General features: G+C 44.6%; 1 protein-coding gene across 2 annotated transcripts in view; it reads right to left on the bottom strand.

Annotated features, from left to right (window-relative positions):
- The window catches only part of Mmp24 (matrix metallopeptidase 24), a 51,950-nt gene that overhangs the window by 9,235 nt on the left and 20,455 nt on the right, over nucleotides 1-22,260 (bottom strand). Inside the window, exons 1-5 of one of the 2 annotated variants that reach the window (XM_070007141.1) lie at nucleotides 21,241-21,381; nucleotides 15,421-15,537; nucleotides 10,714-11,018; nucleotides 6,207-6,281; nucleotides 1,970-2,131 (exon numbers count right to left, since the gene is read on the bottom strand). In XM_070007141.1, the coding sequence (XP_069863242.1) occupies nucleotides 1,970-2,131; nucleotides 6,207-6,281; nucleotides 10,714-11,018; nucleotides 15,421-15,537; nucleotides 21,241-21,296 (715 nt within the window). In that variant the 5' untranslated portion in view covers nucleotides 21,297-21,381. Of the gene's footprint in view, nucleotides 1-1,969; nucleotides 2,132-6,206; nucleotides 6,282-10,713; nucleotides 11,019-15,420; nucleotides 15,538-21,240; nucleotides 21,390-22,260 lie in introns of those variants that run through there. The other variant, XM_070007140.1, reaches the window with a different exon arrangement.

The following is a 22,260-nucleotide window of genomic DNA, read 5'->3' as shown; positions in this document are numbered from 1 at the left end:
TCTCTCTCTCTCTCTTTCTCTCTCTCTCTCCCTCTCCCTCTCTCTTTCCCTCTCCCTCCCTCTTTCTGTCTTCTGTTATAAGAACAAATTTGTTCTTCCTCATGGTCAGAATCCCATGCCTCTTTCTCTGCTTTCCTGCATACAGACTGGCCCATTTTTTCCATCTCCTTCATTCTTCAACCTGCTCCCCACCCAAACCACTTGCCAAGATCATCAGTGACCTCTGTATTATGGAATCCAACAGTTATTGACTCAAACTTTGTTGAGCATATGAATCATCTAGGGATCTGGATAAAGTGCAGATTATGACTCAGAGGGCTCAGTATGGGGCCTGCATATCTTCAAGATCTCAAGTGATGTGGCTGTTGCTGCTTTGGGGTCCACACATTGAATAGCAAGATCCTAGAAACACTCCTTTTCCAGGATCCTGTGCTCTCCTGGGCTCCCTGCAACCTCAGCAGCTGTTCCTCTGAGCCTCCTTTTTTTTTTTTTTTTTTTGGTCCATTGTGGAGCTTGAACTCTGGGCTTGGGCACTGTCTCTGCGCTCTTCAGCTCAAGGCGAGCGAGCACTCTACCACTTGAGCCACAGTGTCACTTCCAGTTTTCTAGTGGTTTATTGAAGATAAGAGTCTCACTGACTTTCCTTCCCAGGCTGGCTTTGAACCGTGATCCTCAGATCTCAGCCTCCTGAGTAGCTAGGATTACAGGTGTAAGCCACCGGCGCCTGGCCCTCTGAGCCTCCTTTATTGCGATGTCTACTCTTCTCTAAAGATTGGGGTGCCCTGAACCCTCTTCACTTGTTTTCTTTCATCCTGGTGTAGTGCCTCTCAATTTGAGTACATATTAGGATCATCTGGGGACTTTTAAAAGTTCATCTCCTCGGGAAGCACACCCAATCATTAAAAAAAAAAAAAAAATCTTTTTTTTCCCCCCAGTCTTGGACTGTCCCTAAGTTCATTTTGCTCAAAGCTAGTGTTCTACCACTTGCACTACAGTACCACCTTTGGCTTTTTCTGTGGTTAACTGGAGATAAGAGTCCCATGGACTTTCCTGCCTGGGCAGCCTCTTGAGTAGCTAGGATTACATGTATAAGCCACCAGCACCTGGCTAAAATTGGAATCTTAAGATGATTTCAATAGACAGCCACCACTCCAGGAGTCTGATGCAAACTCTTGATTAGAAAGATGCTTTAACATCAGAGCTCATCACAAAGACATTTAATTTTACTATATATTTCAATTCAATAGCCATCTGTGGCTAGTGACTATTGTATTAAATATCAAAGATCCCAAGTCAGTATCTCAGCCCAGGTCTTTCTACTACAGACTGGTGAATCCCATCGCTCCACCACTGCATCTGCTCTGTCAGGTCCTGTCCATTCTGCCTTTGAAACACCTTCTCATACTTACTGCTTCCACCCTACCCTCTTCTGCTTTACCTGTTAAGATCCAGAGATCTGAACAGGGAATCTCCTCCAGAGTAATGACCAGCATTTGCTCAAGTAAACTGGTCTTCCCATCTCACAACTGATGACTAGGATGAGAACTTGTGTGTGATATGATATGAAAGAGCCATGATGGAGGGCCATTCATATCTTATCAACATAGGAGCCTAGCATCTCACTATTGTGGTTGTTTTTGGTTTTTTTTGAGATCAAAGCTGAGGATACTCATTAACTTGTATCAGGAATACTCAGACAGCTGTGTGATTCTTGAGGGAAGCATGTGTGGCAGGGGAAGGGGCTAAGAAGAATGAGTAATCCTCATTTTGTCCCTCCCCTCGCTTTCTCCCTCAGTTACTGTCAGTCCACTCCTAGGTTTCCCAAGTGTGCTGGGGGGACCTCATAAAAGCTGGCTCACAAAGAAACAGCAGCAATGTTGATGAATGGCACAACTCCCCTTCCCTCCAGACAGCTAGCCACAGTTCAGCCCTACAGAAGGTGAAATGGCCCTCTTTCCCCACCACACACCGTAGATCTTCTGGATTCCCTGGAGATCATCCTGGGGAAGCTTGAAGTTGTGTGTCTCCATGTACTGGTAGAAGGGTGCCATGATGGCACTAGGGTCATTGGAGTGCTCCAGTCCCAGCGCATGGCCCAGCTCGTGCACAGCCACCAGGAAGAGGTCGTTCCCTGTGGAGAAGGGACCAAGAGCACCCACTTAGGTATCAGTCAGTCAATCCATTAGTTGGGCAAACACTGAAAAACATTGCCTTGTGTCAGGCCCTTATCTGGCTATCAGGATATACAGAGCTGAGACCCAATCCTTGCCTCTTGATATAGAGTGGCACTTGGAGAAATGACTTGAGTGACACAGTGTTCTGAGTGTTTTGTCCCAGATGGATGTAAGGGATGAGGGGGATTCTGAAGAGGATGGGGGCATTTAAATGTGGAAGGAAATACTCAGGGAAGACTTCAGAAAGCAAAAGCTTAATTAAATGTTGGGTCTTGAAAGGGATTCAGGGGTAGGAGAGGAAGAGGGTGGGGGTGGCATCCTGGCAGAGGGAATGCTCCAAAGCAGGTCCAGGAACAAGGAGTTTCATTCCACTTGGCTCTGGAACAAAGCGTGAGGGGAGGGCTAGAGTGAGATGAGGTCAGCCAGGCTGGCAAGCAGAGCTCTGTAATGCCCTACAAAGGAGTTTGGATTGACTTCTCAGCCAACGCAGGGTATAAGCAGGAGTGGAGGTGGGAGTGTGATGACAGCTCCCTGGTTATGGTTGTGGGAAGGGTTAAAGGGACATGGGGCTTGAGGCAGGAGGAACGGTGGTTAGTTCAGAAGTCACTACAAGAGTCTAAGTGGGAGGTGCAAAGGCTCTGAGCCAAGGCAGTAGTGGTGGGGACAAGCAAAGAAAGTCCTTGGCATAGCTGGCTGGTGGTCAGCTTCAGATCCAAAGTAAAGAGCCCTAGGTGTAGGTCAGCTCTCAGTCAGCTGGACACCAGTCTCAGAAATGTTAACTGAAATACTAACCAGGATCAAGATGAGGATTCCAGTATGGGTAGACACATAATCCAGGTGCTGAGAGTGGAAGACAGGACCCCAAGCGTGAAACAGTGGTGGGACAAGATACCTTCATTCCCAGCTCTTACCCCTACCAGCTTGTGACAGGGCCTAGTAGGTCTACCCTCCCCATTTCTAAACTGGAGTGAAAGGTTGGATGAGTGAATATAAGAAAACATATGAAGTATGTGACCTGGCCCTAAATGCTGCTGTTCTTATAATATGTGAAGGGGAAGAAACTCACCCACCGGAAAGGAAGCCCAAGGCCAGTGAACAAGAAGACTCAGCCCTCCTGAGCTTCTGCATTAAGCCTGGGGCAGAGCAAGGTCTGAGTGTGTGTGTGTGTGTGTGTGTGTGTGTGTGTGTGTGTGTGTGTGTGTGCAAGGTCTGAGTGTGTGTGTGTGTGTGTGTGTGTATTAAGTAACCAAAGTGTTGGTAAGCAATGCCCAGGACCAGAAATTGGACACACCACTGTATAGACAGTTGTTGTGCCTATGTGTCATTACAGACCCCTATTTTCCTTGACCTCTGGCATTTGTATACTTCTTTTGCATGTGCCCTAGGCACATCTTTGAGTCTTTTCTTCACCTCTAAGTCCAGGAAGGCTGCCAGGAGTCAGGAAGCCTGCTGCTCACTCTGGCTCTATCAAGGCCCCATGAGGGTCAGAACAAGTGGGAACTGTTTAGCCTTTCTGGATAAGGATTGGGAAAAGAGAACACTATGGGGCAGACCCAGATTATGGAACACGAGAGCCTGCCACTCCACCGATGCTACCAGTGTCCTCAGCTAAGCCACCTTTGAGCCTGGAAAGGAAGGGGGATGGGCAAGATCAGTGCAAGGTTGGCCAGAAGCCTGGGGCTGACCTTCTGCTGGGAAGAGATGGCTGGCAGGAGAAGGCCAGGCAGCCCTCAAGGTCCTGGTCCTCTGGCAGCAAGGGAGGTATGAGCTCATCGTTGAGCTCCATCCCAAACAAAGGCAGGCTACTCAGGCCTGCGGAAGGCAGCTCTGTTTCCTGGGGCTGCCCTGGCTCTGCTCCTGGCTTGCTTCTCTACCTGGGACAAGCTGTTCAGGGGGCCCTATCTCCTGACTAGGTCCCTCCTCGAGATTGGGCCACAAGAATCTCAGCAAGGAGCCCAGGAGCTGGGCTGTGGGCTCTGAGACTCCTTTGTCCTTGGCTTGGGCTTTCAGAGAAAAGGAGTAACCCCTTCAAGGACAGGGGACTGCAGGTTTGTCCCAGGGACCCAAATGGAAGAGAAGAGCTAGGGAGCCAGCATCCTACTGTACAGAAACCTAGAGAGCTCTGGGGAGGAGGGCAGGAGATGGGCAGGAGGGCTTCATAAGCATGGGAGAGGGAGATGAACTGTATGAGGAGATCTGCTGTGGATGCCCTGGTGCCTCCAGGGCAGGAGGCTCTTCTGGTAGACTGTTTAGTGGTCAGGACTATGGGGTTCCTGCCATGTCTAGCAGTGTGACATTTTAGATCTCTCCCTCTGTAAAATGAAGAGAACAATGCTATCTTTCTCATAGGAATAGGAGTGAATGAAGATGAGTGAAACAAGGTATATAAGATGCTTATATCTGCTCCTGGCACAGAAGCCTCACACTATTAATTAGCATATCTGTGTTGAGATATGTGCAAGAACCAGCACCCTTCAAATCTAGTGTTTCCCGAAGTCCCTGGCCTTCCCGCATTCCATACAGCCTGCTTAGCTATGCCAGTGTCCTTGTCTCTTAGGACCTTCCTACCTGACTCCTCCATCTCCTTGACTCCTCCAGCCCCACAAAGGATTCCCTTCACCTTGATTGTCTCATTAGTGTTGGTCCCCCCACCTGAAATAGCCTTTTCCCAACTCCAGACTGCAGCTCAGAGTCTATCTTCCAGAAAGCCTGCTGGATGCTCCCAGCTGCTGGAGACTGTGCTTCCTTCACTCTCCCAGCATTCTCTGAGGCCACTTCGTGGGTTACGATAATTACAGCCTTTATAGTCTCCCCCACTCCAGGACTGTGAGCTCCTTGGGGGCAAGCTTTCAGCCTCTAAGGTGAGAGTACCCCAGATGGAAGTATCAAAAGCTCAATATTCTTCCAAGTCTTTAGATGGCCTGCAGCAGAATTTTTTTGGTAAGGGTGTGGGGGGAGGGGGAGACATGAGAAGGGGGGTTGTGACTGGGAGAGAGACTGTTAAGATGTGGAGTCCCAGATTCACATCTAGTTCTGCCATTTACATCTAGTGTGTGAACTTCTCAACCCCTTGGGAGACCTTGACTTTCCTCATCTGTAAAATGGAGACTGGGATCCCTGTTGTTCCCAGCCTCTGGGCGGGGGAAGAGCTGGTGACGTAAGTGTGGAAGGGCTCTATCCTCTAAGGCACGGTATGGTCACGAAGGCTCTTCCTGTCTTGTCGCCTTGCCCTATGACAAAGTGGCACACGGCTGGGTTCTCTCCCACAGGAGCTTAATGACTATCTGCTGATTTCACTGGTTGACTCATTTGAGAGAAATGAGAACAGGAGAAGTTTCTGGAAGTAGCTCCAGAAACTGGCTTTAAGGCATGGTGGGCTAGCTTGTCCATTCACAGGCTCAATAAGGTAGAGAATGAGAAGCACCTGCACAATGCAGTGGTTCTCCAGGGAGCCCCTTAAACCTGGGGAGGGGAATTCTGATTTAGGTGGTTTGGGTTGGACAGTAGACATCTTTTTGTTTGTTTGGTGATTTTGTTTGTTTGGTGATGCTGAGGGCTGAGGTTTGAACTCAAGGCATCTGCACTTGAGCCATGCTTCCAGACTTGTTTATTTTGCTTTAAAGTAGGATACCCTGCCAACCTTGTACTGTCTGTGCTTCCTGAGGCAGTGAACAGGAAGTACCAGTACCACTGAGAGAGGATTCTTTTTAAAAAGTTGAAGCTGAGTCTAATCAGGCCTATAATCGAATTACTAATATTCAGGATTCATGGGAAGAGAGATAGGTTAAAAGTAAACCTGAGACTACTCAAGCCTAATTACTCAGGACAAATGACCCAGCTTCTTTAAGACAAGGGAAGATAGTGGGGGTATGGGGAGTCTAACTTTTAAATTGCAAGAGCTTTAGTGGACAGCCAAGTTGGTGTGCGGATCCTGTTTTCTTCCTGATTCAAACAAGCAACTAGAAAAGACATCTCTGAGGTAATTTGGGAAAGTGAATACAAACTAGGTATTAGATTGTAAGAAATTGTTACCTTTGTTGGGTTTGATTGTTTTGTGGTTTATGTTAAACGTGAGTCTTGGAAATGGAGGAGTGGTAGAGCACCAGCCTTGAGTGGAAAAGAAAAAGTGAGTCTTTACCATAAGTACATACTAAAGAATTCACCGTTGAAGTGATAGACCCAGGATTTTCTTTAAAATGCATGAAGTGAAATAGAAATGATACAGTGTTGATTATTGAAGTAGGCAATGGGTACCTGGAGATCATAATCCTCCTCCCTGCTTTCTGGAGTTTGAAGGTTTTCATAATGAAAATGTAGGGAGTGGGGGAAGAAAGCTAATAATAAAATTTTCCCAGGAGACCTCTGTCTCTCCTTTGCTGAGTCTATGTGGAAATTAAATGAGATAATATCCAGGTGCTCAATAAATCTCCTTTCCTTTCCTAACAAAACTTGTCTTGGAGCAGTATGTACCAGCTCACCAGAGGTATGTTTCCATGATTGTGAGCTGTATCTGGTTCATTTTCCAAAGAGATCCTGACTACTGTCCAAAGAAGACATTAACTATCTTAGAATTTCTATCAGAACTGGAGGTTGTTCAAAACTAGGGTAGGACAGGCAAGAGGGGTACTCATTCACAGCTTCTAGGTCCTTCTCCTGCATACCACCAGTTCTCCCCCACTCCAAGGAGTTGGGGAGTATAAATCCCTAGAGCTGGGCAGAAGGAGACTGAGGAGTAAGAACATCCTCCTATCACCTCCACTGGACAACATCCCTTTGCCAAACACTTTAAAAGAAAAATTCACTTGTTTCTACCAAGACTACCACTAAAACCATATCAGCTAATAGTGCTGGGCACATAACTTGGCCTCAAAAATAGAAGTTCTCTTAACCTTATCAGTTAGCAAAGACAGGCATTTGTTGATACCAATCCAAAAACAAGAATGAGATAAATAAAAATAGTTATGCAGAAAGCCAGGAAATACGTTCAGGACATAGGGTAGAGATATTAGAGTAAGCTGTTGTGGCTCAAGTGGTAGAGTGCTGGCCTTGAGCTGAAGAGCTGAGGGACAGCGCCCAGGCCCAGAGTTCAGGCCCCACGACCGGACCCCCCCCCCCAAAAAAAAAAGATATTAGAGTAGAGGAAATGAAGTTTCATAGGAAAGAAAACAAAAATTTGAAGAGGGAGGAGGACAAAGAGAAATGTAATGATTTCATAACACTATCTAGGCTGAGCCTTAGCCAACTATTTCTTGAACAAATCTGAAACAGATAAGCTGAAAGTTATCAATCCCTGAACCATACAGTGATTTAGAGTGTTCCCAGAGGAGTGAAGCTCCAGCTTCAGACACCAGACATGGCCTCTGAGGAGAGGGGACTTGGATATTATGCTTATAGCCTGAAGCAGTATTAAGAACAGAGAGCTGCTCGCTGTTTCCCAAACTTACTTAAGAATCAGCATTTCCTACACAGGGATATGATAAATTATAAAGGACTCTAAGCATTCACACACAGTGAGACCAAAGGAGGATACCCCTAGCAAAGGAACACAAAGCCCCTATGCCTATGTGCATCTGATTATATAAAATAATATTTATTGAAATGAGCTCCAGGAAATGGAAATAAAGAGGTTTTTCTTTGGTGCTGTTTTCTTTTCTTTTCTTTCTTTTTCTTTTGTTGGTGGTGGGGCTTGAACTCTGGGCCTGGGAGCTATCCCTCAGTTCTTCAGCTCAAGGCAAGTGCTCTACCACTTGAGCCAGAACGCCACTTCCGGTTTTCTAGTGGTTTTATTGGAGATAAGAGTCTCACAGTTGGGGCTGGGAAGGTGGCTCAGTGGTAGAGCGCTTGTCTTGTATGCCTGAGGCCATGGGTTCGATTCCTCAGCACCACATAAGCAAGAAGAAAAAAGCCGGAAGTGGCACTGTGGCTCAAGTGGTAGAGCGCTAGCCTTGAGGTAAAGAGCTGAGGGACAGCGCCCAAGACCAGAGTTCAGGCCCCACGACTGGACCAAACAAAAAGAAAAGAAAAAAGAGAAAAAAGACTTTCCTGCCTGGGCTCGCTTTGAACCATGATCTTCAGATCTCAGCCTCCTGAGTAGCTAGGATTATAGGCGTGAGCCACTGGTGCCCGGCTTTCTTTTCTTTTTGTCTTGTTTGTTTATCTGTCTTTGGCAGGGTAAGGGGAGCACAGAAATGGAGGGACAAAGGGTAAACAAATGTAGCAGTGGTACTTAGTAGACATAATGTTGAGAATGAACTATACAACTCGTGGGCAGGGAAGGGAGGGGAAAACTTGGAGAGAGAAGAGAGTAGTAACACTGTCTAAAAAGAAATGTAAGCCGGGCGCCAGTGGCTTATGCCTGTAATCCTAGCTACTCAGGAGGCTGAGATCTGAGGATCTCGGTTCAAAGCCAGCCTGGGCACAAAAGTCCGTGAGACTCTTATCTCCAATAAACCACTAGAAAACTGGAAGTGGTGCTATGGCTCAAGCGGTAGAGCAGTCACCTTGAGCTGAAGAGTGCAGGGACCCAAGCCCAGAGTTCAAGCCCCACGACCAACAAAAAAATAAATTATTTTTAAAAAAGAAATGTACTGTTTATCTAGTTTATGTAACTATTACACCTTTGTACATCACCTTTATAATAATAATAATAAATTAAAGAAAATCAGCATTTCCAAGTGAAAGACCTGGAGTCAATCTCTCTCATTTTCACTCTCATTCTTGCTCATCTTTTTTACTTATGGCTGATGCTCTATCACTTGAGCCACACCTCCAGTTCTGACTTTATGCTGGTTAATTGGAGATAAGAGTTTCTTGGATTTGTCTTCTTGGCCTGGCTTCAAAGTGTGATCCTCATATCTCAGCCTCCTGAGTAGCTAGGATTATAGGCAAGAGCCACCAAGGTCCAGCTTGTTTTTTGTTTTGTTTTGGTCTTAAAATTGTTCAGATGCCCCTAGTCTTTGCAGACTTGGTATCATGTCACATTATAATTGGAAGGAACCTTAAAGATCACCTAGTTCAGCCCCTTGTTTTCCACATAAGGAAACTGAGGGCAAACTGTCACTAGTCACACAGGCAGAAAGTTGAACTAGGGATTGAACTGAGTGCTATTTGAGCCCTGAACTCTTCATCTCAAATTGGGCGTAATGCAAGGCAAACTGGCTTTCACACCTGTAATCCCATGCAGGAGGCAGAGATTGGAAGAATTGCAATTTGAGGCCAGCCTGGAAAAAAAAATGAGACCTCCTATTTCTTTAATTTTATTTTGAGGGATACAATGTCACCCCTTCCCCCGCCTCCCAGTTTGTGGTCCTTATTTCAACCAATAAAAAACTGGGCAGGGCCCAGGTGGCTCATGTCTGTAATCCTGGCTACTCAGAGGATTGTTATCTGAGGATCATGGTTCAAAGCCAGCCCAGGCAGGAAAATCTGTGAAACTCTTATCTCCAATTAACCACCAGAAAACCAGAAGTGGCTCTGTGCCTCAAAGTGGTAGAACACTAGCCTTGAGTGAAAAAGCTCAGCCATAGCGCCCAGACCCTGAGTTCAAGCCCCAGGACCAAAAAAACAAAACCAAATAAAAAGTCCAAACAACAGGAAAAAACTGGGCATGGTGGCACATGCCTGCCATTCCATCTATACAGGAAGCATAAATAGGAGAATCTCAGTCTTAGAATGGCTCAGGTATAATTATAAGAAAAAAAAACAACTAAAATATCTGGGCGCTGGTAGCTCAGGCCTGTAATCCTAGCTACTCAGGAGGCTGAGATCTGAGGATCACTATTCAAAGCCAGCCCAGGCATGAAAGTCTGTGAGACTCTTATCTCCAATAAACCACTAGAAAACCGGAAGTGGCACAGTGCTGAAGAGCGCGGGGACAGCGCCCAAGCCCAGAGTTCAAGTCCCACGACCGACCAAAAAAAAACAAACCTAAAACAGAAACTAAAATAACTGGGATGTGTGGCTCAAGCAGTAGAACATCTGTCTGGCAAGGCTTTTGAGATCAGTATTGCCAAATGAAGTGTTGGGGGACGGGGAGGTCTTACTAAGTAAGTGCTTTGTGAGTAAATAATGGTGAGGAACACTTTGACCACCTGAAAGGCATTCTTACTGCTCCTGTATAGTATTGTCTCCTGCTCCACTGAACCATAGTAATATAGTGCAAGTTATCCCAAAACTAGAATAATTATGGTGCCTGTTAGAATAACCATGGGATCAGTCTATCACTTTCAACTTTAATACCTTGTTAACCTTTTTCTCAAGCCTCTAACACATCATTTTTTTCTTCTAACTCGTGGTATAAGCCTGCCTCAGCCCAATTAGACCATCTCATAAGTGTTTTGACCCATCGCTGGCCTGGTAAGGTTAGGTAACATCAAGTGTAGAGTATTATCAGATCACACTTTTTACACTATTGGGTTCTTAGTTCTTGAAAGTAAGACTGACATTTATGGCTTCCTCCAAGCTTTTCCTTGGAGCTTCTTTCCCTGACATCTAAGCAACCTAGGACTGTTCCCCCACTCCCATCCCCTGGTGGTCTTACCATCATGGTTGGCATTTCCTAGGGTCCATGGTTCATCTGAGTCAAAGTGAGTGTCTCCTCCAATCCCTGGGCCAGGGAAGTAGGCATGGGCCAGGAATCCTCCTTCCCCATCAAATGGGGAGCTGTCACCATGGAAACCAGAAGCAAAGAAGATCATGATGTCTGCCTCCTTCCGATCACTTTTGATCTCATGGTATGGCACCTCTTCAAAGGTCAGTGGAGTCACCTTCTGCCACACATCAAAAGCCTGGCGAATAGCTTTACGTGTGTCTAGCTCACCCACCTTTGGGGTATAGTTGTGAATGCTGAGGAGAGAGGGGAAAATCATTAGGGAGGAACAGAAGGCCTGAGATAAATGGAGCTCTAGGTAATTCAGAGGCAGGATAGCCCATTGGTCCAGCTAGCCTAAGGCTGAATTCTAGATCTTTCTACCTGTCTCAATCAGAATAGTTTTGTTTTTTAAAGTGGTGATGTTGGGGTTTGAACTCAGGGCCTGAGAACTGTGCCTGAGCTTTTATGTTCAAGGCTAGTGTTCTACCACTTAAGCCACAGCTCCACTTCCAGCTTTTTTGATGTTTAAAGCTCATTTCACTAACAATAGATTTTCCTGTCCTGGAAGGCTTTGAACCACATTCCTCAGATCTCAGCCTCCTAGTAGATAGTATTATAGGCATGAGCCACCAGAGCTCATCAAATCTTTTTCTTTTTCTTTATTTTTTCTTTCTTTATTTTTTTGCCAGTCGTGGGGCCTGGGCACTGTCCTTGAGCTCTTCAGCTCAAGGCTAGCCCTCTACCACTTGAGCCACAGTGCCACTTCTGGCCTTTTCTGCTTATGTGGTGCTGAGGAATGGAACCCAGGGCCTCATGCATGTGAGGCAAGCACTCTACCACTGAGCTACCTTTCCCAGCCCGTTTTTAATTTTTTTAAAACACTTTCTTTTTTAAAAGGCAAAAAGAATTTTATGTAAGTTTTTTTTTTTTTTTTTGTCATGCGGCTTGAACTCTGGGCTTGGGCGCTGACCTTATGCTCTTCATCTCAAGGCAAGTGCACTACCGCTTGAGCCAGAGCACCACTTCCGGTTTTCTAGCGGTTTATTGGAGATAAGAGTCTCACGAACTTTCCTGCTCAGACTGGCTTTGAACCACAATCCTCAGATCTCAGCCTCCTGAGTAGCTGGGATTACAGGCGTGAGCCACCGGCTCCCGGCTTGAAAAAGGCAAATAGAATTTTATAAACCACCATAAAAACATGATATGAATAATACATCAGACTTTTTTTTGTCATGGGGCTTGAACTCTGGGCCTGGACGCTGTCCCTCAGCAATTCAGCTCAAGGCTAGTGCTCTACCACTTGAACAACAGCGCCACTTCCAGTTTTCTGGTGGTTTACTGGAGATCAGAGTCTCATGGACTTTCCTGCCCAGCCTGGCTTTGAACCATCATCCTCAGGTCTCAGCCTCCTGAATAGTTAGGATTACAGGTATGAAACACCAGCGCCCGGCTCTCATCAGACATTTTTAAACTAGCTTTTCCCAATAGTCCCAGTGTCCAGTCTTTACAGCTACATATTTGCATTGTTATTTGCTAATTTTTTTTCTATGTCAACATCACTGCTTCCTTTAAGTTCAAGCTCTCACTTAGAAATTATGTCTCTAGGTAGCTCAGTGGTAGACTGCTTGCCTTGCATGCATGAGGCCCTGGGTTCGATTCCTTAGCACCACATAAGCAGAAAAAGTCGGAAGTAGTGTGTGGCTCAAGTGGTAGAATGCTAGCCAAGAGCTGAGGGACAGTGCCCAGGCCCAGAGTTCAGACCCTATGACAGACAAAAAATAAATTATGTCCCTATAAACAATAATTCATTAGAAAACTTCATACCATTTAGGAGAACTTTAATTTTTTTTTTTTTTGGTCGGTTGTGGAGCTTGAACTCTGGGCTTGGGCACTATCCCTGTGCTCTTCAGCTCAAGACAACCGCTCTATCACTTGAGCCACAGCACTACTTCTGGTTTTCTAGTGGTTTATTGGAGATAAGAGTCTCACGGACTTTTGTGCCCAGGCTGGCTTTGAACGGAGATCCTCAGATCTCAGCCTCCTGAGTAGCTAGGATTACCGGCGCCTGGCTTAAATATTTTTAAAATGATCTTTAAGTAGTTGTACAAAAGAGTTGCCATTCAACAAAACATCTTGAGAATACAATGTGTCTTAATTTCACCCTTTTAACATCTTCCTCCAGCCCTTCAAACCTACCTTTCCCTGACTTTTCTTAATTTTATAGGCTATACATTATATTTTGACTATATTTTTCCCCAACTTCTCATTTTCATTCATCTACTCCTCTCCTTTCTCCTTGACCTACCCCATCCCTTTCAAGTACCCATTTCCTGGTATTTATTTATTTATTTATTTATTTATTTATTTATTTATTTATTTATTTATTTATTTATTTATTGTTGGTCGTGGGGCTTGAACTCTGGGCCTGGGCGCTGTCCCTCAGCTCTTCAGCTCAAGGCGAGCGCTCTACCACTTGAGCTACAGCGCCACTTCCGGTTTTCTGGTGGTTTATTGGAGATAGGAGTCTCACTGTCTCTCCTGCCCGGGCTGGCTTTGAACCGCGATCCTCAGATCTCAGCCTCCTGAGTAGCTAGGATTACAGGCGTGAGCCACCAGCGCCCGGCTTCCTGGGGCTTGAATTCTAGGCTTGGGTGCTGTTCCTGGGCTCCTTTTATTTAAGGCTAGTGCTCTACCACTTGAGCCTTAGCACCACTTATGACTTATTTTTTTCTAAGTAGTTTACTGGAGATAAGAGTCTCATGGACTTTCTTGCCTGCTGGCTTTGAACCTCAATCCTCAGATCTCAGCCTCCTGAGTAGCTAGGATTACAGGCATGAGCCACCAGCACCTGGCTAGTGTTTATTTTGTTGAACTTTAATTCTGCCTTTCTAAGGAATTACACTATTTTTATTTTATTTTTGTGAGTTGTGAGGCTTGAACTCAGAGCCTGGGTGCTGTTCCTGAGCAATTTTGCTCAAGGCTAGTGCTCTATCACTTTGGGTCACAGCTCCATTTCTTGTTTTTGAGTGGCTAATTGGAGATAAGAGTCTCACCAGGACTTTTTGGCCTGAACCTGGCTTTGAATTGTGATCCTCAGATATCAGCCTCCTGAGTATCTAGGATTACAAGTCTGAGCTGCCGACACCTGGCTGAATTATACTATTTAAATTCTTCCTTGAATTGACCATATTTCAGTTAATATATTTGTATATACTTGGATACCATTTAATGTCTTTACTTACATGTTTATAAATGAATTCTAGCTTCTACATATGAGGGAAAACATACAACTTTTTTTGTCTCTCTAGGCCTGACAACATAATTTTTTTTCCAGGTCCTTTCAGTTCTTTGCATGATGCAGTATCATTCCATAGAGATGGAGTCTTGTAGATTTTTCTTCCCAGGCTGGCTTTGAACAATGATCCTCCAGGTCTCAGCCTCCTGAGTATCTAGGGTTACAGGTGTGAGTCACTGCTACCTGGCTTCTAGCCCATTTTAAACACAGATTTCTCTCTCTCTTTTTTTTTTTTTGGTCTAGTTGTGGGGCCTGAACTCTGGGCCTGGGCGCTGTCCCTCAGCTCTTCAGCTCAAGGCTAGCACTCTACCACTTGAGCCACAGCGCCACTTCCGGCTTTTTTCTTTTTGCTTATGTGGTGCTGAGGAATCCAACCCAGGGCCTCATGCATGCAAGGCAAGCGCTCTACCACTGAGCCACCTTCCCAGCCCAACACAGATTTCTCTTAAGTTTCCTCCTCTTGTCAGATTTCTGAAAAAAAAAAAATCCTGTTGTAAACTCTATAGCTTGTCAGTTGAAGAGCCCTAGTTTAACACCAATAGTCTCTTAGTCCTGCCTCTATACCAAGAGATACACCTGAAATAGCATCAGATATGCCAACAAGAGCCCAAGAGCATACTCTATTCTTGGCCCTTGCTCTAGGCCCACTTCAATTATAGTGTCTTAGTGTGGTAATTGGCTTCATCATCGTCGTTCTTAGTCTACTAATGTAACTTATGAGACTGTTCAGCCTTGGTTTTCCCAGGCAGTCAAAGAATGGCACTGTGACTCATCTTCATTCTTTATACTCCTTAAGAAATAACTGGAGGAATGGGATGTAGCTCAAGTGGAAGAGCATCTGTCTAGCAAGTATACGCCCCAAGTTTAAACCTTAGTACCACACACACACACACACACACACACACACACACACACACACACACACACACACACTAACAAGAGCACAAGATACTCTGTGTTGGTCATCTTGGTAATCTATCAGGCTGACTTTGGGTGGGGAAGGAATACAGATCAGTGGGTTTGGCAAGCACTGATAAAGAGGAGAAGTTCTGTATGGTCTTTACCACATTTGAAAGCTATTAAATAATCCATACCCTGTGTTCTGTAACTAAAAACTGTAAGCAGTTAAATAGAATACAGCTAATGAGCCCACAAAGGAGCAGATAATCCTGAAAACCTGAAGCTGTAGTCACTATCCTGTGGAAGATATAAGGAAGAACAGATTGCAGATTCTCAGTACCTGGTCCTGATGCCCACTTCCTGGGCCTTCATTCTAAACCCCAGAACAACCTAAACCTCAGGCACAAAAAACTGAATGAGCATGGATCAAAGCCAGGGAGGAAGAGAGGGAGTTAATAGACCTGTAGGTGATATGTTTTTGCCTCCACTTCTGTCCAGTCAGGGCATAGCGCTTGTTTCTCCGCCTTCGGCTCAAGTGGGGGTGATCAGGGACACCACATCGAGGTTTCTTCATCCATCTGGGCATAGAAAGGACACACACAAATACATATGTATGGTGGTCACTGAACATTCTAGGAAGGCATTGCTTAGTCTCCAATCCCAGTCTGAATGACAATGTATGTACTCAACTTAAATTCTGATGGTCCCCAACAGGAACATGACTGACTGATTCATTAATTCATTCACTCGCAAACACATATAAAGAAACATTACTGAATAAGAGATATAGAGTCAGGAGACATAGGTCATAATTCCATCTCCACCACTCAACTAAGACCACACAAGTGACTGAATCAGCATGAGCCACAGTTTTCTCTTTTGCATCCTATCTGCGGTAATGTCCCTTGCCCTGTCCCACAAGGCCTGCATGATCTAGTCCCTACCACCTGTTCAATAGCTTGTCACCCTTCTGATACTATGCCCCAGCCACAGTGAGTTTTGACAGCTTTTATGAACATGCTAATCCTTTTCCTACTCTGAGGTCTTTATATTTGTTGTTTCCTTTACTTGCAGCACCCCATTTCTTTTCATATATTTGTCCCTTTACTTCATTAAGGTCTCTGCTCTTCAAAGAGAGTTTCTATGACCACTCTTTCTGAACAGATCACCCCATCCCATCACTGTTTGCTTATTTTGTTATTTCTTCATAGCATTATACTCCCTGAAATTAAATATTTGCTTTCTTGTTCATTTTTACCTCTCTCACCAGATTCTGAGCTCCATGAGGACAGAAGCATTACTTGTAACCCCAGGGCTGGCGTAATACTAAAACAGAAGGGGTTTGATAGTGGTTTGTTGGCTGACTGAATTAGAACAATCTAACAGTAGGATGGCATAGTAGATTTTCAAGATATAGCTAAATATCTGGGCATGGTGTTACTTGCCTGTAATCCCAGTATTTAAAATAAGAGGATCATGAGTTAGAGGCCATAGTAAGACCTTGTCACAAAAAAATAAATAAAAATAGAGAAATGGAAAAGAAAAACTGGGAATGGTAATTCACACCTGTAATTCCACTATGTAGGAGACATAGGAAGGAGGGTCTTGGTCTGAAGCCAGCTCTGGGCAAAAAGTACCAGATCCTATCTGAAAAATAGCTAAAGCAGAAGAGCTAGTATCATGCCTACTGGTAGTAGCTCTTGCTACTGCCTAGCAAGTGTGAGGCCTTGAGTTCAAAACCCAATACCACAATCAGTCAATCAACCATTCAACCAACCAATCAATCAATAAAGTGTCTGAGGGCTGGGAAGGTGGCTCAGTGGTAGAGCACTTGCCTTGCATGCTTGAGGCCCTGGGTTCAATTCCTCAGCACCACATAAGCAAAAAGAAAAAGCCGGAAGTGGCGCTGTGGCTCAAGTGGTAGAGCGCTAGCCTTGAGCTGAAGAGCTGAGGGACAGCGCCCTGGCCCAGAGTTCAGGCCCCACGACCGGACCCCCCCAAAAAAATGTCAGCAAACAAATAAAGTGTCTGAACAATTATAAAATTATAAAACAAATTATCTGCATAATCATAGAACATAATTATATGTAGCAATTTCTCACATTGAATTGTGATATTTTTGTCAGTTGTGGGGCTTGAACTCTGGGACTGGATGCTGTCCCTGAGCTCTTCAGCTCAAGTTCAGCCCTCCACCACTTTAGCCATAACACCACTTCCAGTTTTCTGGTGGTTAATTGGAAATAAGAGTCTCACAAACTTTCCTGTTTGGGCTGACTTTGAACCATTATCCTCCGTCTCAGCCTCCTGAGTACTGAGGATTACAGTCATGAGCCACCGGTGCCCAGCTTGAATTGTGATTTTTAAATCTATTGCTTGGTTGCTTCTAATAAATTATAAGTTCTTTAGGGCCAAGAACCATCTTATATCCATTTTTGTGACCCTGCAGCTAGCTCAATGCTTAGAACTTAGTAAATCCTGGGCTGGGAAGATGGCTCAGTGGTAGAGTGCTTGCCTTGCATGCCTGAGGCCCTGGGTTTGATTCCTCAGCACCATATAAGTAAAATGAAAAAAGCCGGAAGTGGCGCTGTGGTTCAAGTGGTAGAGCACTAGCCTCGAGCTGAAGAGCTGAGGGACAGTGCCCAGGCCCAGAGTTCAGGCCCCACAACCGGACCCAAAAAAAAAAAAAAAAAGAACTTAGTAAATCCTGATAACTGTTGGTTATCAGATAAAGTTACCTTAGGAACCAATAAGCCTGGGACACTGCTGGGGATTTATGAAGATGGAGAGTTATAAGCTTATAGCTTATTGGGGCCACACCATCCTACATTTTCTATTCCCTGCCTAATAATCTGCTAAACTATAGGCTGACATCGCTGGAGGAAAACAGTCTGACTTCAGTCACAACCATAAAAAGCTGTTGCTATTAGCAATATGGAGAAAAGAAGACAAAGCCTATTTCAACTAAATACTAAAAGCCCCTAGAGAAAATTGATCAGGTCCCACTCATCTTAGTGTGCTTCACATTGCCCAGAATATGACCTATACTCAACAAACTAATAATAAAAGACAATGATAGCGATATCATGCCCTAGACTATGCATTTAAATTTGTCAGCGTTCATACTCTTTTAAAAAAAAAAATGGTTCTAGGGCTGGGAAGGTGGCTTAGTGGTAGAGTGCTTGCCTTGCATGCATGAGGCCCTGGGTTCGTTTCCTCAGCATCACATAAGCAAAAAGAAAAAAAAAAGCCGGAAGTGGCGCTGTGGCTCAAGTGGTAGAGCGCTAGCCCTGAGCTGAAGAGCTGAGGGACAGCGCCCAGGCCCAGAGTTCAGGCCCCACGACCAGACCACCCCCCCCAAAAAAAATTGTTTCTAAGCACTATGAGGTAACCAGAAATTATTACCCCCATTTTACAGATGAAGGAAAAGAAAAACTGAGTAACTTGCAAAATATAGAAAACAGTGAAGACTGAAACTTAGAAACAGGACTGGAACTTAGCTTAATAAAGAAGTAAACTATTATTAGAATTTGACAAAGGCTGGGGCTTTTTTTTTTTTTTTTGGTTGGTCATGGTGCCTGAACTCTGGGCCTGGGCACTGTCCCTCAGCTCTTCAGCTCAAGGCTCGCTCTCTACCACTTGAGCCACAGTGCCACTTCCGGCTTTTTCTGCTTATGTGGTGCTGAGGAATCGAACCCAGGGCCTTCTGCATGCAAGGCAAGCATTCTACCACTGAGCCGACTTCAGGCTGGGCCTCCTAATTTTCAGTGCTTAGCACAAGGGTGAGCTAGAGGAACTATGCTGTTGACTGAATAAATGATTGAATGAATAAATGGGTGAAATTTCCTAAGGTAGTTGCTCAAAAATAGTACTTGCAAAGTTGCAAATCAAGCTTCCTTTCACTAACAGTCTCTAGGACAAGAACCTCAATACCTCTGCCATTGCAAGGCTGAATTAGACCTGGAAAGATCCCTAGGCTAGGAAATAGGCCCAGAGAAAGGGAATGATTACCCAAAGTCACAGTATGGGAGCTGAAAGTCAGATCTCTGAATTCTGCCTCAAACTGTACTACACTCAGGCCTTATATTGAATGAGGAACCTTCTCCTTCCCATGATTCTAGCATACTCATGTTGCCCATGCTTTACCTCCTTCCTATGAAGGGGTGTGGGCAAAACTGCAGATGGGCAATGCCACCCCTTCCCTCGGATCCTTCCCTCTGCCTCCCCCTTTCTTTGTCCACCTGCCACTCTCTGAACTTTGTCCAACAGGCCCGGGGCTTTCTGGAACTGAGTAAAATCCAAGGCCAGCTGGTGCCTCAGCAGAGACACCAGTGCTTCTGGCCCAGGGTGCACTGCTGTGAGGCCTGAGCAAAGCCCTCAAAATAACTTCCACCTGGAAAGAGAGTTGGGCTCTCTAAGCGGCTCTTGTGAGTCTGCAAACCACATCATAGGTGCTGCAAAGGTACTATCACAGTACTTCACAATGTCACAGTCAAGAGAATAGGTTAGTCAGAATTTTGGCATCATAAAATCCTAGTGTCACCATTTTCAAAGCTTAGAAACCTCTAATAATGGAATCTAGAATTTGGGAACCATAATTCAACAGTCCCCTTTTCAAATTAACATGCTGGATCCACAAAAATGATTCCATCAGAGTGACTTACCCAAGGGGCCGACTGATTCTAGATCCACAATTAGGTGCATTTCCTATTCCACTTGCTGCCAACTCCCCTGTGTCCTCACCCAGCCCTGCCATCTGTTCTCACCTGAGCTTGGGTTCCCATTCCTTACTACCTCCTTTGGAGCTTTCCTCCAGCTCTTTTCCAGGCCTTTGTGGCATGAATAGCTTGTCTTAGACAGCTTGAGTAGCTTCTCTAGCTATTTCTGAAGCAAACTGAAACATGTTCCACTCTCTCACATCTTAAACAAAACAAATGTCATCCCTCTGGCTACCACCCATTTCTCCTCCCCTTCACTCTCAGGATGCTTTTAAGTTTTCCCTTCACTTGCCATCTCTACTCCTCACCTCTCTTCTCATTGTCCTCTGACTTATACTACTGAGGTTACTGATGACCTCTTGGTTACTAAAATCTGTTTGATCACTCCACAGCAGCTGATCCTGCTGTGCCATGCCCCCTTCGTTGCTGTGATATCACTCACCTACAGCTTCCTCTACTTTTCTGGCTGCTCCCTCTATGCTGGCTTCATGGAGTTCCATAACCAACCCTCTTTTTCCCCTCTTCTTTATTTTCACTCTGAATGATTGCTACCATCCCTGTGCCTGGATTTATTTGTTATTACTTCCTAAGTAGCTCCCAGAGATTTTTGTCTCCTTATGAACTCTAGGCTGGCATGGTCAGATGACTGTGACTTTCCATGAATAGTGACCCTCTGAAGGTGGGGTGCTTGGCCTAAGCACATAAAGGCACTAATGTGTTTGATAGTTGGAAAAAGTAGAACAAGAGTTGCCAACCCATTATCAATCAAGAGTTCTCAATTTCAAGTTAGATGAATACATTTCAAGTAACTCCAGAGAGTAACTTATAAGACTGTAAGTTACTGGAGTCAGAGGAGATTTAAGAGACCTTCTGTAACCCAACCCTTCATTGTAGCACAAGGAAACAGGGCTACAAGGGCTTTGTCTTCAAGATCACACAGTAAGTTAATAGTAGAGCTGGAACTTCTATCTGTTTCATCTGGTATACCCCTACTTCACATAAGAAAGGGTACTTTGGGGTGGGCACTGGTAGTTCATGCCTATTATCCTAGCTACTCAGGAGGCTGAAATCTGAGAATCACAGTTTAAAGCCAGCTCAGGCAGAAAGTCCTTGTGTGATTCTTATCTCCAATTAACCACTCAAAAACCAGAAGTGGAGCTGTGGCTCAAAGTGGTATAGCACTAGCCTTAAAAGCAAAAGAATTCAGTGACAGTACCCAGGCCAAGTTCAAGCCCCACAACTGACCAAAAAAAGACAGAAAGAAAGAAAGAGAAAGAAAGAAAGAAAGAAAGAAAGAAAGGAAGGAAGGAAGAAAGGAAGAAAGAAAGAAAGGAAGGAAGAAAGAAAGGAAGGAAGAAAGAAAGGAAGGAAGAAAGAAAGAAAAGAGAAAGAAAGAAGGAAGGAAGGAAAGAAGGAAAGAAGGAAGGACTTTAGGATATGCCCTCCCAGGGTGGTACTACCAAAGTAAAAGATAGGAAGGTAGGATGAGTATGGGATGTATGGTGAATGCAAACCCAAATGTAAGTCCAGAAAGCTCAAAGGCACAATGTCCTACACAAATCTTACTCGATCGTTGTCTGATCCAACACACCGGTGACTGGGATTCCGTAAAATTGCTGCATAGTGGAGACTGCTGACTGTAAGGCCTTCCCTGAGTGCAACGCAGATGCTCGTGAATCATAGGGAAGCAGATAGCCATATGACTTTAACCAGTTCTGAAAGACAGGTGAAAGAAAAGGATGCATTATGCAGAGAAGGTGCCATTCTACCTGGGCAGAGATTTGCCCTTAAACTAGGGATCATTTTGCCCATGAGACTTGAGGACTCATGCTCTGATTCCTTCTTCCTTCATTCCATCCCACAGAAACTGTCAAATTAATCTCCAGGAAACACAGCTCTGATTGGCTTACTCCCTGTTGTGAACTTATCATTGGCTCTCTATTGACTACAGAATAAAGATAAATTTGTATTCAAAGCTTTCCCCTGCCCTACCTCTTTACCCATGAATACAGGGTTTCTCACTGTCAAAAGCCTAACACATAAGAGCACAGGAACAGGTAATTCACTAAATAGAGCAATCTGTGCAAATGTGCCCACCAGAAATTCTTATTTAAAGTCAGAGTCTGAGAAAGAATCACAATATAGGATATCTGTTGCCAATAGAATATACAGTCTTCATTGCTAAACCACCTCCCTCTAAAGCAAGTAATTGTAAGTAAATTTAAACAAAGTAATGTATTCTTTAATTTCAATAGAAACAAACAGTAAATGTTTAGGAATATCTATTATGTAAGAGAATTATTTAGCTTAGGAAATATACACTAAAATATTTAGGCTTACATAAGGGTGTGTGATGTCTGCAACTTATTCCTAAACATGTTCAGAAATAAATATAGACAGAGTGGGGGAACAGGAGAGGGAAAGACAGAGGGAGAGGGAGAGAGAGGAGAAAGGAGAGAGGGGAGAGAGAGCTATATAAATAAAGCAAATCAATAAATATTAACCATTGTGGAACTTAGAAAGGATATTTAGGAATTCTTTGTCCTAGTGCTAAAAACTTTCTGTGAGGGCTGGGAAGGTGGCTCA

Source organism: Dipodomys merriami, unplaced genomic scaffold, assembly GCF_024711535.1.
Source record: "Dipodomys merriami isolate MVZ:Mamm:240054 unplaced genomic scaffold, mDipMer1.0.p SCAF_7, whole genome shotgun sequence".
NCBI lineage: Eukaryota > Metazoa > Chordata > Mammalia > Rodentia > Heteromyidae > Dipodomys > Dipodomys merriami.
Note: the sequence above shows the minus strand (reverse complement) of the source record. Positions and strands in the feature narration are given on the sequence as shown.